The sequence below is a fragment of the Epinephelus fuscoguttatus genome, linkage group LG4 (assembly GCF_011397635.1).
Source record: "Epinephelus fuscoguttatus linkage group LG4, E.fuscoguttatus.final_Chr_v1".
In the NCBI taxonomy this organism is placed as follows: Eukaryota; Metazoa; Chordata; class Actinopteri; order Perciformes; family Serranidae; genus Epinephelus; species Epinephelus fuscoguttatus.
In genome coordinates, this window is record NC_064755.1 from 43161190 (window position 1) to 43175161 (window position 13972).

The window sequence follows — 13972 nt, forward strand, 5'->3', positions numbered from 1 at the left end:
TCAGAAAACTTGTGATCTATAACAGACTTGATGTGAGAAACTTTGCTTATGAACATTTTGGAGACGAGAAATTGATGAAGCAGATGGTGAGGTGGAAGCCGCAACTAAGTCCCCGTAAACCTCACACACTGCTCCTTTAAATAAAATAAAATATAATGAAATCAAATAAAAGCAGAAAAAGAAGAAGACCCAGTTATGACCCTTGATTCAGGCGGTTTTCTCCCATGTGATCTGGATGTCCTCTGGTATGTGCATTTTGTGTTTAGACATATGGAGTTTTATTTTTACAAATATTATGTTTATGTCAATATTTCTAAGATTAGAAACATCAAGCTGATTTAAGCGCTGCAACCAAAGGCTTCAGTCGTCCATTCTGTGAAAACATGACATGATTTCTGTATTTTCCTTCAGGATAAATCATCACAATGTGTTTCCAGTTGATGGGCGTCTCTTTTTGGAACGTGTTTCTTCTTCCCTCGCGAGACACTATCTATCACACACCGACCTGTTTCTGCTTTCAACAAATCAAATTTGACATGCTACACATTTTCACCTTCAGCTGCAATGTGTGTGTGTGTGTGTGTGAGGCCTAGATCCATAACTCCACACGTGGTCCATGTATGGTGAGAACCTCTTCAGCTCAGACCTACAGGCTTGTTGGCTGAGGATGTTCATTTCAGCATCCAATCTCCTCCAAGGTTCGCGGATCCTCCTGTGTGACCCTGGAGATGAGTTTAGAAAAGCTTTTTAGACTGTTTGTCATTGAGAAAGGCTTTAACAGTGTCACACTGTGATAGGTGAAAGAGAAAAACCTGATACATACAGGATGTAACACGGGAGAAATTCATCATCAAACAGTCATTTCGTTGTGGCTTGAAAGTGTCTGAGAACTTAATCTAGAAATTAAAAGTTGAATTCTCAAATTTCTCATTGACCAACCAGTGTGGTTTAAAGCCTCCTCGCCAGAATAACTCCTCAGTCACCCAGACAAAAATGTAATCACTGTGAAAGGACGGATAATAAGGGAGTGCTGGTGTACCGAGGAATTCCAGGGGAGTGTGATCACAGCCAGACTGGCGTTGAAAGCCCATATCTGTGGTTTAGTGGGGCACCAAAGTCCCACAAGGCCATGTGGAGAGTTGGAGGTGGATGTGGTATTTTTGTAAACCAGTGAGTCTTAACATGTTCAGCCAGGGAGAAGTTCAAGTCCTTCTGTATCCACACGTGGAGGTGACGGATGCAGCAGCAAAGCAGAACAATAATATGCAAAGAAATTAAAAAAATAAAATAAAATTGTTGAACCATACGTTGCAATTAATCCAGACCTATTTGTAAAACTGAAGCATCTTAACATAAGTCAGATTATTTTTTCACAATTATGGAAAGTTTGAAAAAATACAGCTCTGTGACAATTAAGCTCCAAAACAACCTCGTCGCATATCGACACTTGGTCATGGACTTCCCATGTCGAGATATGACGTGCAAGGTACCCTGGGTGTGCACTACATTGGTACAACAGCCCACCTCACTGTGGAAAGAAGAGCCACAGGATGTGGAAAAACATGAGAAATCACTGTAAGAACTAAAGTTTCAGTCTCATGGAAAGAACCTGGCTTAGAATGATTTTGACTCAGTAACAGTTATATTAACTGTACACAAATGTAATGTTTGGCAGTACGTCCTTGTTCACTACTGCCAGGCAGCCTGCTTTGTGTTAACATTCTTCTGGTACCACTCGTTCTTGCTTATCTCCAGAACATTTAGTTTGACGCTCCCTGGCATTTTGGAGCATGCAACAAACAAGGCGTTGACACCTCTGTACATGCACATAGCTTGCGCCATCTACTGATGCCCGCACCACAGTGTCTCATGTGAGTTTTAACAAAGCTAAAGAGTCTATAACTATACGTAGTTATTGAGACGTCACCCATGAGTTTTCAGACCCCCACCATTTGGGGGGTTTTGGAGCCAGAAGTTAGAACACTATCGGCAGACAGCCTGTCACTCAAAGCGGCCTTCCTTAATTATGTGTAACTTTAAACCTCAATAAAATGTAAACAGGTGAATTCTATATAAATTCACGCCTGTACAGTTGTCACGAATGTTGAAATTAGCTACAGAGACCAAAACAGTTTTTCGTTCCAGGCTGTAAACATGTTTATTTCTGCTGTAAAGTTGGACAGTTTAACATGGGGGTCTGTGGGGACTTGGAGCCAGCCTCCAGTGGACATTAGAGGAACTGCAGTTTTTGGCACTTAAGCACTGGCTTCATTTTTCAGCCTCAGAGGTTGCCACTTGGTAGCGCAGGGCAGATTGCTCATAATGACAATGCAAAATGTGGATGTTCAGTGTCTTAGTTTACTGTTTTAACATGCTGACATGCTAATTAGCACTCAACGCAAAGTACAGCCGAGGCTGATGGGAATGTGACTGGTTTTGCAGATATTTCATACACAAACCAAACTATAGGGGAAAAAATTAGATTTCGCAGGAGGGGAGAAGTCGAGGGATCACCAGAGTTATTATGAGTCATCCTGAGGGGAGCTGTACATGTAGCCTTCTTTAACGTCTGATCTTAATTTTATTCAATTATAGACATTTTATTTACAGCCAACAAATTCAACTGTCTCAATTCATTGTCTGGGACTTTGTACCATCCATGGAAAGACATTTCTTGGGATACATGAGAATTTTAACCTGCTGATAGTCCCACAGGTGAATTCAGGAGATCACCGAAATCTTTAAAAGTGATCCAGTGATCGTGAATGTCTGCACAAAACTCTGTGATAATTCATCTAGTAGTTGTCGAGCTACCTCAGTCTGGACCGAAGTGCAACCCACTGACAGACATTGCTATCGCAACAGAGCAACAACAACAACTAAAAGAAAAGAAAAAAAAAACAGTTGCACGTATCATCTTACCAAAAACCACATCCCGACTCCACCCAGAGGTTCCTACCTGCAGGTTCAAGCCCCTGTGTTAGCTCAACTCTGCAAACCCTCATCCATCTGCATCACTGCTGCCAACATTTCAACACAGCAGCTATTGAACTGGCACAAAGCAGACTCCACCAGATACTGTCAGGAGGTGTGGAAATACACTCTCAATCGTCCCCATGGCGCTGCCTCCTCCTTCCACTTTCATGCACTGCCAAGAAGACATTTCTCACACTGATACTCAGACGGCCGGAGAACAGAGAGGGACGTGATCACTCAGCGTGGCGTTACCAAAATGATACTCGCACACAAAAGTTGGGCTGCTTGGTCTTCTTTATCTTAACACTAAATCATTCTGCATCTTTAATATCTCAGCGTTTCGGTGTCTATTGAGACTGCTGGGTGATTATTGTCCAAGGGGGAGCAGTGTAATGAGTATCCGAGGTGACTAACCAGTGGCTGAGGGTGACTCACACAGCAGGCCCCTTTTCAGATGCAGCGTTCTCAATGCCCCCTTTGGTCCCCAGAGGTGATGAGTGGCTCCAGTGTCGACACAATGGCGGCACTGCGGGCCATTCAAGTTCTCTGCAGATTACAGGGCTTTTAAAATCCCTCGGCTTGATCCTCCAGCGTGCCTCGTCATCCCAAATCAGGGAGCAGCACAATTATTCAGACACTTGTGATAGTGGCGGGGCCTCACTAAGAAAGGAGATAAAGGCTGTGATAATGTAGAGCTTCAGAAATCATCATTTTGGCCTTTGTGTATAAAGAACAAGGTATGCTGAGCACAGGAAGGAATGAAATGTTACGGAAATAACACAAGTGAGAAACAAATGAAGATGAAAAGGTTGGGCATGTATCATTTCTGTAATGATAGATAGAGTAATGGCACATGGATGAAAGAGAAGGTGAAGGATGGACAGAGTCAGGCTTGTTGTGAGACACGGATTATTATCAGCCGCTGTCGCCCTGTACGAGGGGTATAATAGGGTTTCAACATGAAGTGACCCCACCCAAACAAACACAGAGCTACAGTGTTGGCATCACATGAAGACCGAGTCTTTTCAAAGGAAGTATAAATTACAGTCTTGGAGGGAGAGGGAAGGAGCGAGGCACTGGGGAAGAACGTAGCCGTCAGGCAGTAGTTTAGTTTGAAGGGTTCATTTTGCAGCACAATGGGAGCCATAACATTACCTCACAAATCTACCTGTGAATAACAACCTCGCCAGAAAAACAGAGAGGGGAAAGTTGCGCTGCAGCTTCAGGCATTTTAATAATGTTACAGAGGACGTGGAAAGTTTAATAAAGCTTCTGTTAAAAGTTTACAGCACTGTCTTGTGTTTAGCTTTACAGTCTTTACTCCTGGAGTAAAAAGTACGTTGCAACTTCATAATTCTGCTTCACTACATTATGTTTCCCTCTCAAAATAATCCACTGGTTCATGCTAAAGAAATTAAGGTAACAATTTGCATGCATCTTTTTAAGTAGTTCCAACTCTGGCATTATTGAATAAGTCCTCTGAGTCCTTTATAATCTGGCAAACATCACATAAAGATGAAAAAACAATGACTGGCAGCTCACTCAGTGTAAAAGTCCATGATACAAGCAGGCAGTCCAAATATGCACCTGAGGCTCTCTGACTGTAGTCAAAAATCCTTTATAATACATGGACAGGTACAGCTAAAAGCAAACATATTTATTTTTAATTTGGGGCTGAACGGTCCATCTAACACTGGAGATAAGTGTTTCTTATGATGTAGTAAAAAGTCACAGTGCGTGGATCAGGAGGATTCAGTGAACAAGACCTCAGTGACTAAAACAACCCCTTCAGCCAGACTTCCTTCTCTGCAGTGCTTAAACTGGATTCTTTGAACCTCCTAAAGCCAACAGTCATGTCACCATCTGTGATAATATTTAACAAACCTCTCTGTCTCACCCTCCCTCCGTCTCAGTGTGGCCATTTGTATTCAGGATTAAGTTACATGTCATCTTTTTTTTTCCTTAAGCTGGCAGTGTGAGAAACAGAGTGAGTCAGACACTGAAACTGAGCTCATTCCTCTCTCAGGCAGCAAAGGATGATGTTTAAACAAATAGTCTTAGTGCGCCATCTAGTGGTGAAAACCATGGCATACACCGTGTGACCACATCTCTGGATAATCACGGGGCTTCCCCAGGTTTCTGGGATGATGATGAAGACATGCTCATACCTTAAAACATTCTATTAATGGGTGCAAGAGGAATGTTTTCTTTTAACAGCTCTTGTCTGTCGCATCTGACACCAAGGTGCCTTGAGCCAGACACTGAAGCTCAGGTGTAAATGTGAGAGACTATTAGTGATACTTAACTTGTGGGAAGCCTACTGACCATTTTCTAATTCACAATAAAATTTTAAGTGATCACACTAGGATTTTTTTGTACTTTGAAAATAATTAAGATGCCAAAGAGCATTAAAAGCATCAAAATAGGGCTTATTTATTTACTTATTTATCAAAAAAGTGCCAGGTGAAGATCCCCTGGACTCCTTGACAGAGATCCAGTGTAATTATTAATATATCAATTAATAAAGTTTGTTATTAACTGGCCCCTGGCCTCCTGGTGTTTTGCAAATGTGGCCCCTTGGCAAAGCGAGTTGAGTATCCCTGGACTATTAACATAAAGAAGAGCTTGCTGTGATAGAATGTGAGTTGATTTTGACAAAAGAAGCTATACTCTGATATATTTTAAACAATCCAAAGACTCTTCATCGTGCTTTATTTGTGCTGATTTACAGGTGATAACAGGTGACACACATTAACATTAAAGCCTGCACACTCTAGACCAAAGGTTCCCATCTGGTCCAGCCATGAGGTCCAGATTTCTCCTTAGTGATTAGTTCAAGGTCCACACAGTTTAATTTATTCAGTGTCATACTTGCGTTTGGTCGTGTCGTCAAGCTACTTTCCTGTCTCTGTGAAATACCTGTCTGTTAGCCACTCATTCTACAGCAGGAAACGACACTTCAAAATAAAAGCTGTGTGCCTGAAATGCACTGTACCTAAAAATAAAATTAGTTTTTTACAAACTTGACATGATTGCAAGTCCCTTGTGGTCCATTTAGAATGGACCCGTGACCAGCCTTTGGACCACGACCCACATGTTGGGAACCACTGTCATAGGGTCTAAAGTCTGGAGCTGCTCCACAGACAATGAACGGTGAATGATGTTAGAATTGACACTGAGAGCAGCCACAGGATTGTTCATGGGTACAAGGGGACAATTTCTGTTTCAGGACTGACAACTGAGAACAATAAAATAAAGCTCATCTGGATATAAACAAGAAAACAAACATTCTGTGGGTCCATAAAATCTGTCTCCCATTAATCATCTGTGGAGCAGCTCCACTTTATATCAGATGACATCACAAGTTGGAGACTTACATCTCTGGTGTCTGGCTCTGAGAGAGAGCAGCTTATGTTCACAAACAATAACTGAACTTTCCTCTGCCATGGGAATAACATAATGGAATTCTTGATTCATGGATGGATGGAGTAGGTAGGTAGATATTTCGGTAGATACATAAAAACACACTGCAGTGAAATGATTGTCTCGTCCCAGGACTGCTACAGAGAGCTGTTATGCATTTTCCATGGTATGCATTTCTTATTTCTCCTGGCTGTCTGGGATCAGTAGGACCCTCTGAGTATAAAAAACGAAACATTGCCAACGATAATAAAGTCCCAATGTCCTCAAACACGTACTTCCTAGTTAACAGCGTCTTGTTACTGTTGCTAGAATTGGTCAAATTTGTTGCCATACTACAAACATTATTAATGATAAATAAACAAGTTCCAGGTCTTGGACCTTGTCCACTTTAATGTCAGGATCCAGGCTGACTTAGTGTATTGTGCTCTTACTACCACTAGATGGCACAAAAAAGTGTCCACAAATGAGGACAGCAGGTCAGAATGAAGTAAAGGTCAAGTAAACCCAAAATGTGATGTCCTCATATGAAGACAAAGGGTCTCATATGATTTCTTTTTGTGGGTTGAATTAGAAAGTAGTGTCAGAAATCCGTCAGGAAAACAGGAAAGTCTTTTTTTTTTTAAATTGCCATAGACCTAATTCACCTACCTGCATTTATAATTCATAATTATCCATTACATTTCTACTGTGCAATAGTGATTTAAGGTACTTTTTTTTTTTTTTTTTTTTTTTTACGGTGCAATATTCTTCAGTAGGCTATATGACTTAATTCTCAGCAGCACCACTTGAATGTATATACACTGAACAAAAATATAAACGCACAATAAAAGGCCACTCTGAAATGTGCAGTTTTATCATACCGCACAATGCCACAGATGTCGCAAGTTTTGAGGGAGCAATTGGCATGCTGACTGCAGGAATGTCCACCAGAGCTGTTGCCCATGAATTGAATGTTCATTTCTCTACCATAAGCCGTCTCCAAAGGCGTTTCAGACAATTTGGCAGTACATCCAACCGGCCTCACAACTGCAGGCCTCGTGTAACCACACCAGCCCAGGACCTCCACATCCAGCATGTTCACCTCCAAGATCATCTGAGACCAGCCACCCGGACAGCTGCTGCTGGTTTACATAACCAAAGAATTTCTGCACAAACTGTCAGAAACCGTCTCAGGGAAGCTCATCTGCATGCTCGTCGTCCTCATCGGGGTCTTGACCTGACTACATTTCATCATCATAACCGACTTGAGTGAGCAAATGCTCACATTCGATGGCGTCTGGCACGTTGGAGAGGTGTTCTCTTCATGGATGAATCCTGGTTTTCACTGTTCAGGGCAGATGGCAGACAGCGTCTGTGGCGTTGTGTGGGTGAGCGGTTTGCTGATGTCAGCGCTGTGGATCGAGTGGCCCATGATGGCGGTGGGGTTATGGTATGGGCAGGTGTATGTTATGGACAACGAACACAGGTGCATTTTATTGATGGCATTTTGAATGCACAGAGATACCGTGACGAGATCCTGAGGCCCATTGTTGTGCCATTCATCCACGACCATCACCTCATGTTGCAGCATGATAATGCACGGCCCCATGTTGCAAGGATCTGCACACAGTTCCTGGAAGCTGAAAACATCCCAGTTCTTGCATGACCAGCATACTCACTGGACATGTCACCCATTGAGCATGTTTGGGATGCTCTGGATCGGCGTATACGACAGCGTGTTCCAGTTCCTGCCAATATCCAGCAACTTTGCACAGCCATTGAAAAGGAGTGGACCAACATTCCACAGGCCACAATCAACAGCCTGATCAACTCTATGCGAAGGAGATGTGTTGCACTGCGTGAGGCAAATGGTGGTCACACCAGATACTGACTGGTTTTCTGACCCCCCCAGAGCCCCCCAGTAAAGCAAAACTGCACGTTTCAGAGTGACCTTTTATTGTAGCCAGCCTAAGGCACACCTGTGCAATAATCATGCTGTCTAATCAGCATCTTGATATGCCACACCTGTGAGGTGGGATGGATTATCTCGGCAAAGGAGAAGTGCTCACTAACACAGATTTAGACAGATTTGTGAACAATATTTGTGAGAAATGGTCTTCTGTGTGTATAGAAAATGTTTTAGATCTTTGAGTTCAGCTCATGAAAAGTGGGAGCAAAAACAAAAGTGATGCATTTATATTTTTGTTCAGTGTATTTATTCAACATACAATGCACATAACTGTACATATTTCTGCTTATTTTTATTCTTGTTTTAATGTATATATTGTCGTAACCATTATAGCATTATACATATTTTCTGAATAATTTCTGAATTGCTCTGCATCACTGAAAATGAGGGTCTCGCTCAATTGATTTTCTGAATCTTAAATAGAGGTTTGAATGAATGCATATAACACTAGTTTATACAGTGGAGTGTAGCATAATGCACATATTTGTATAGTTTTACCTTCTTACAGACTCACACAATGAAGATATACATATTTTTCTTAATATTTTAAGTACTATGGTATATTTCTATTTCTATTTTATTACTTTTTATTTACATATTTCTATTTGATACTCTTAATTCTTGTAATTCTCTATTCTTTACATCAAAAATTCCCCCTCGAGAGTCAATGAAGTATTTCTGATTCTGATCAATGATTGAATATAAGTGATTAAAAATTACCAATATACTTATCAAATTAATTTTTCAAATATTTGTATTATTTTCTTGGGTTTTTAAGACACCAAACACTTTATTACCCCGTGATAAAGTAAAGTCTTTAGAGATATGATCGGTGAGGAATCTGCAGAGCTCTCTGAGCTCAACCGAGCTGGGAATCCACCCATGTGATGACGTCACGGGGCTCTGACAAGCTGGTGGTGCCGGAAGAAAAGATGGCGGATCATGAGGAGCAGCTATCCGACGAGGAAAAGGTAAGATGCCAATTTAATTACAAGATAAACTCAGTCTTTGGGGCGCGCAACGTTAGCGCTCGCATTTTGAGTTGCATCTGCGGTCGGTGTCTCCGGTGCATCCCGGTGTCGACCGGCGGAACGTAATTAGGAGAAACGCCGGGCCTCAGCAGAACCGCTGCTGCTTCTGCTCTTATTATTTTTAGCTCAACTTCCGCTCATTTGCGAATCTCAAACGGAGGCTCCTTGTACGGTCCTGACTCAAAATAGGAACCGTGTACATATTACAAATTCACCTCCCGCTGCCTTTTGGTCCCGGGGACGTGTCGGTTTGGCTCCGGGTCTCCGGTTGTTTGTGTTGGGGAAGTTTTCACACACCTAACGTCGCTAGCTTGTTAGTTTAGCATAGCCTGCTAACAGTTAGCTTGACTTCAGTAACACGCCCTTTCGCTGTTTGATACCGCTGTTCTGTCACACTGAATAACTTACACTGAGAGTGGAGGGTTGTCAGAGTGTTTTATACAGAACAGAGTTTAATTAGCCGAGTGACAGCAGCCATACGTGTTATACAAGCTAGCAGGCTAATTACTGTACCTCTGGTAAGTGTCGTTTAACAGACAGTAAAGAGATGTGACAACTGTGAGCTGCAGATGATCAGAAATACTTTATTGATCCCCGGGAGGGAACTGTGATGCAAAGCTCAGAGAACTGTGGAAGGAGAAATAGGAGTTTGTAAAAATATAAATCAAATATTGAGGGTGACAGTTTTTTGATTTCCTCCTTCTGCAAGTTTGACCCAACCAATTTTGTAAGGGACTGTTCTTTACTTGTCAAAGGAGGGGTCGGCTGGGGTGTGATCCTCCCCAAGCTACAAATACTCTTCCTAGAGCCTCCCTGAGTGACTGCTGTGTGCCAATTCACCAAAACAGGAGCACTGTAAAAAACCATATTATCTAGCATACACTTGAAATGATCTAATGACACATACCTGTTCAATTTAAATACTTCTTGTAACTTGTTCCATGTATTTGGTGTGAAAAAACTTAAAGTTAATTGTTCACTCTTGTTCCATATGATGTGTTCAAGAGCAATCGCAAATTTGAAAATCCAACAGTAATCTCTGTTTTTACTGTGTTGTTATTGCTGTGATAAATGGTGTAATTTTCGTGATGTTTATAGGAAACCTGCTTTCCAAACCCACAGCTTTAAAAGCAGCGGTATAATAAATTCAAAATACAACCATTTAAACTTATACGCCCCTCCCCTAAGCCAAAATACAAAAACATGAGTCCCTCCCCAGTGCTGAAAATATGTTTTGACATGTTCCCTATCCATTTGAGGAGGAAATAAGATATTATCATAAGATATTATCATATTTCAAGGAGGCGCGACATACCGGTTTCCTGTAACATTTGGGTGATAGGGATAGCACATCTTATCACTGATAAAGGCTAGTGTAAGCATATTTATTGCACAATTTCACATGCACATTTTCCTGTTCCTGTTCATCATTTTGGTTCAGACTCTGTGTCCACATCTGTTAAACTTTATTGCTGAAGTCCGTGCACAATTATACAATGAAAGGTGGGTTTCGTCACTGTCACAACAACCCACTCCCTTCCACATCCTTCCTTAATTCTCTTCCACCAGATTTCACTGAACACATTTATTTAATTTTTCTTTTTTTTTTTTTTTTTAAAGTTATTGAAGTCTGAAATTCATTGCGTACACTAAATACATCTAAGAGTGGGAAGAATATTATGTAGTCAAATAATTGTACAGACTATTGTGTACTTAAGACAGTGTTATAAAGAACTGTTGTGCCTTTAAGTCCCTGTTGCACAGTTGAATTATAATAAATTATGGAGTTAAAACTGCTGACGGGTGAGTTAAGTCTAAGTGCCAGTCTGTTGACTCAGAGTGTCTGACACGACATGAAGGAAAAGACCCAACATGAAGCATTTATAGTTTAGAGTTTGTATTCATGTGCTCTTCCCATATAAAAGTCTGTACCTATAACTGTTAAGGTCTCATGCCAACATTTGTTTTGTTTTTTTTTTTCTTAAAAAATGGTATAACCGAAAACTGTTATGCAAATTAGGTAGACAAGCTCGTACTGTTAGCCTGGTTTATACCTCATTACACCCCTGCTAGTGTCTGACAGAACTAGCTCTGTTCATTTTCTCATTTCCTTAAAAGAGCACACACACACACACACATACACACACACATGCACAGCCAATACGCTAAGACAACATGAATGTTCAACTGCATGTGTCTGTCTGAGCTGTCTGCAGGGATCCGTCTTGCCTTTGGTTTTAATGTCCTGCTCAATGGGCTGATTTTATTTGGCAGCCTCAGTTTCATGGCACATTTTGGTCTCTGTTAAGCTTTGTTCTTCTTTTGGTTAGATACATTGGAAACAGCTTTGAGTGATGCATATCAGTGTGTTAACCGCTGCCTGAAGTGCTGCTGCTGATTTGTCAAATAATTGGTTAAAAAATGCGAAGAATTACAGATGTGAAAATTCACTTATTTTCCTTTTCTTTAAATTATTGTAAATGTAAAACTTTGTTTGGTCACTGTTGGTCAGACTTTGTAAGCAAATGTTAGACATCTCCATAAGCTCTGATTTTAAAGGTCCAGTGTGCAAGATTTTGGAGCATTAAGTGGCATCTAGTGGTGAGGATTGCAGATTGCAACCAGCTGAATCTTCTGCCAGTTAGAATTTCTGTAGTGTTCGTTGTTATAGAGATTTTACAGAGAGCTGAATTACCCACAGAAGTCTCCTCTTCTACAAAAACAATCAGACCCACTGATTTAAACCGGTAAAAACACTGAATAAAGCAGTTTAATGTTAGCTGTTGTTGGGTTTGTCCATTCTGGGCTACTGTAGTAATATGGTGATCTCCTGAGACAATGACCTGCTTCCTGTGTAGATTTAAATGGATCATTCTAAGGTAACAAATACAGAACAAATCTTATTTTCAGGTGATTATACACTAAAGAAAACATCCGTATTATATTCTGATTCTGCCAGTTTATCCCCCTAAATCCACACTGAACCTTTAAATGACTTGTAAATTAAATTACTCTGCACGTAAATACAAAAATAGCCTGTAAATGAATGAAGAGGAAAAACAAGAGATGGTGGTAACGTTCTTATCATTGTTAAGATTAAAATACACGGAGGTATGTGTGTACATGTGTACCTGATACACTGTGTTGCGTCCCTCCTGACCTTGCGGTCAGATTTCCTAGCAGGCTTGTTAATATCACAGTAAACCATTATGAGCATTCCTCTTGATAAATGCTTGTGAGCTCTTCAGCTGCCACTCTGTGGGTTATGTAATACACCATTCAGAGTCAGAACAAGGCCTGGTTTTATTTCGCTCTTTTCCTCATCAGCTTGAGTCAGAAGTTTTTTTGAGTTCAGGCAGCTCATTGACCCGCGGGTGCGACTGCGTCATTCTCATCAACACACAGGCATCAGCTGTTAGCTAAGCATTTCATTACAGGGCCAGGATGTGTGGGTGACTGTGACCTGGCCATGTTGTGATTTAGTTATGTACTTCACCGTAAACAGTGTTTTCAGGTATATGCTCATAACGTGAAGCTGTGGTCAAAGTATTAACAGCTTTAGACATTGGTGCTGTGAAGAGGATGGGAAGCCTTTCATCTCTAACCACATTGGTTTCCACTTTATGTGAAGCCACTATCACTTTTGACCAGACAGTTTATTTTTGTAACACTGAAAGACTGATGGTTAGCAACCTGGCAGGCTGACGAGTAGAGTAAAGGAGGATTTATACTTCTGTATGGAAGCGACTCCATACCCACGATGTAGACTCTGTGTTGACATCTACCCTACACCTTAGCTGGACATGCAGCTCCTCAGAAATATAACCAGCGACACAGACAACCTGTTTATTTTTAAAAGCTGAAACCATTCCCTCAGTGGAAATGAAGCTTTAATTTACTTTTATTTGTGAAAACAATAAAGCCCTCACAGAACTGCATTTTAATTCCTGTGTGTGATTTATCCTGGCTTCGTATGAGTAGAGAAAAACTCCACTAGCCCCACTGCTAACTATTTTCAGTGGAAAATGTCATAGACTTTGGTTAATAATGTTAGCATGTTGTATTTGTGGGGAAAACATGTTTAGTATTGTTTTGTCAGTGAACCTTGTGAGCTGTAATGGAGACAAATTTTGCAAAGTTTACTTTTTTAAATGTTGCTGTTGTTTCTGGCTTCATATGACCAAAGTAAAACTCTGCTAGCCCCTTGGCTAATACAGTGTAAAATTGCATAGGCTTTTGCTCATAACATTAGCATATTGTATTTGTGGGCAAAATGTGCCCGTCAAAATCAAAGTGTTTTGTCTGTGAAGCTTGCAGGGTATTTTGAAGCCACTTTGTGTACTTGTGTTTGATATTGTTGCTATTAAGCCACGATTTATGCGTGTTTAGATGTTTTTTCGATCAGTCAAACTTTACAGCGCTTCACAGAAATCGCCACACCGACTAGTTTAACAGCAACGTGTATAGGCTACTGTGTAGGCTCTGTGTAGAGCGAATGCACAACTATAAATCCACCTTAACAGGCACAGCTGACGCACAGTGTTTAGCTAGTGGAAGCTGTTTATTTCCATCTCTGAACATGATTGGTGTGGGA

General features: G+C 41.0%; 1 protein-coding gene across 1 annotated transcript in view; it reads left to right on the forward strand.

Moving 5' to 3' along the window:
- Window positions 1-13972, forward strand: part of LOC125887858 (F-actin-capping protein subunit alpha-2) — a 62942-nt gene that overhangs the window by 12802 nt on the left and 36168 nt on the right. Inside the window, exon 3 of the mRNA XM_049574942.1 lies at window positions 9216-9318. Within this exon, the coding sequence (XP_049430899.1) occupies window positions 9216-9318 (103 nt within the window). The remainder of the gene's footprint in view (window positions 1-9215; window positions 9319-13972) is intronic.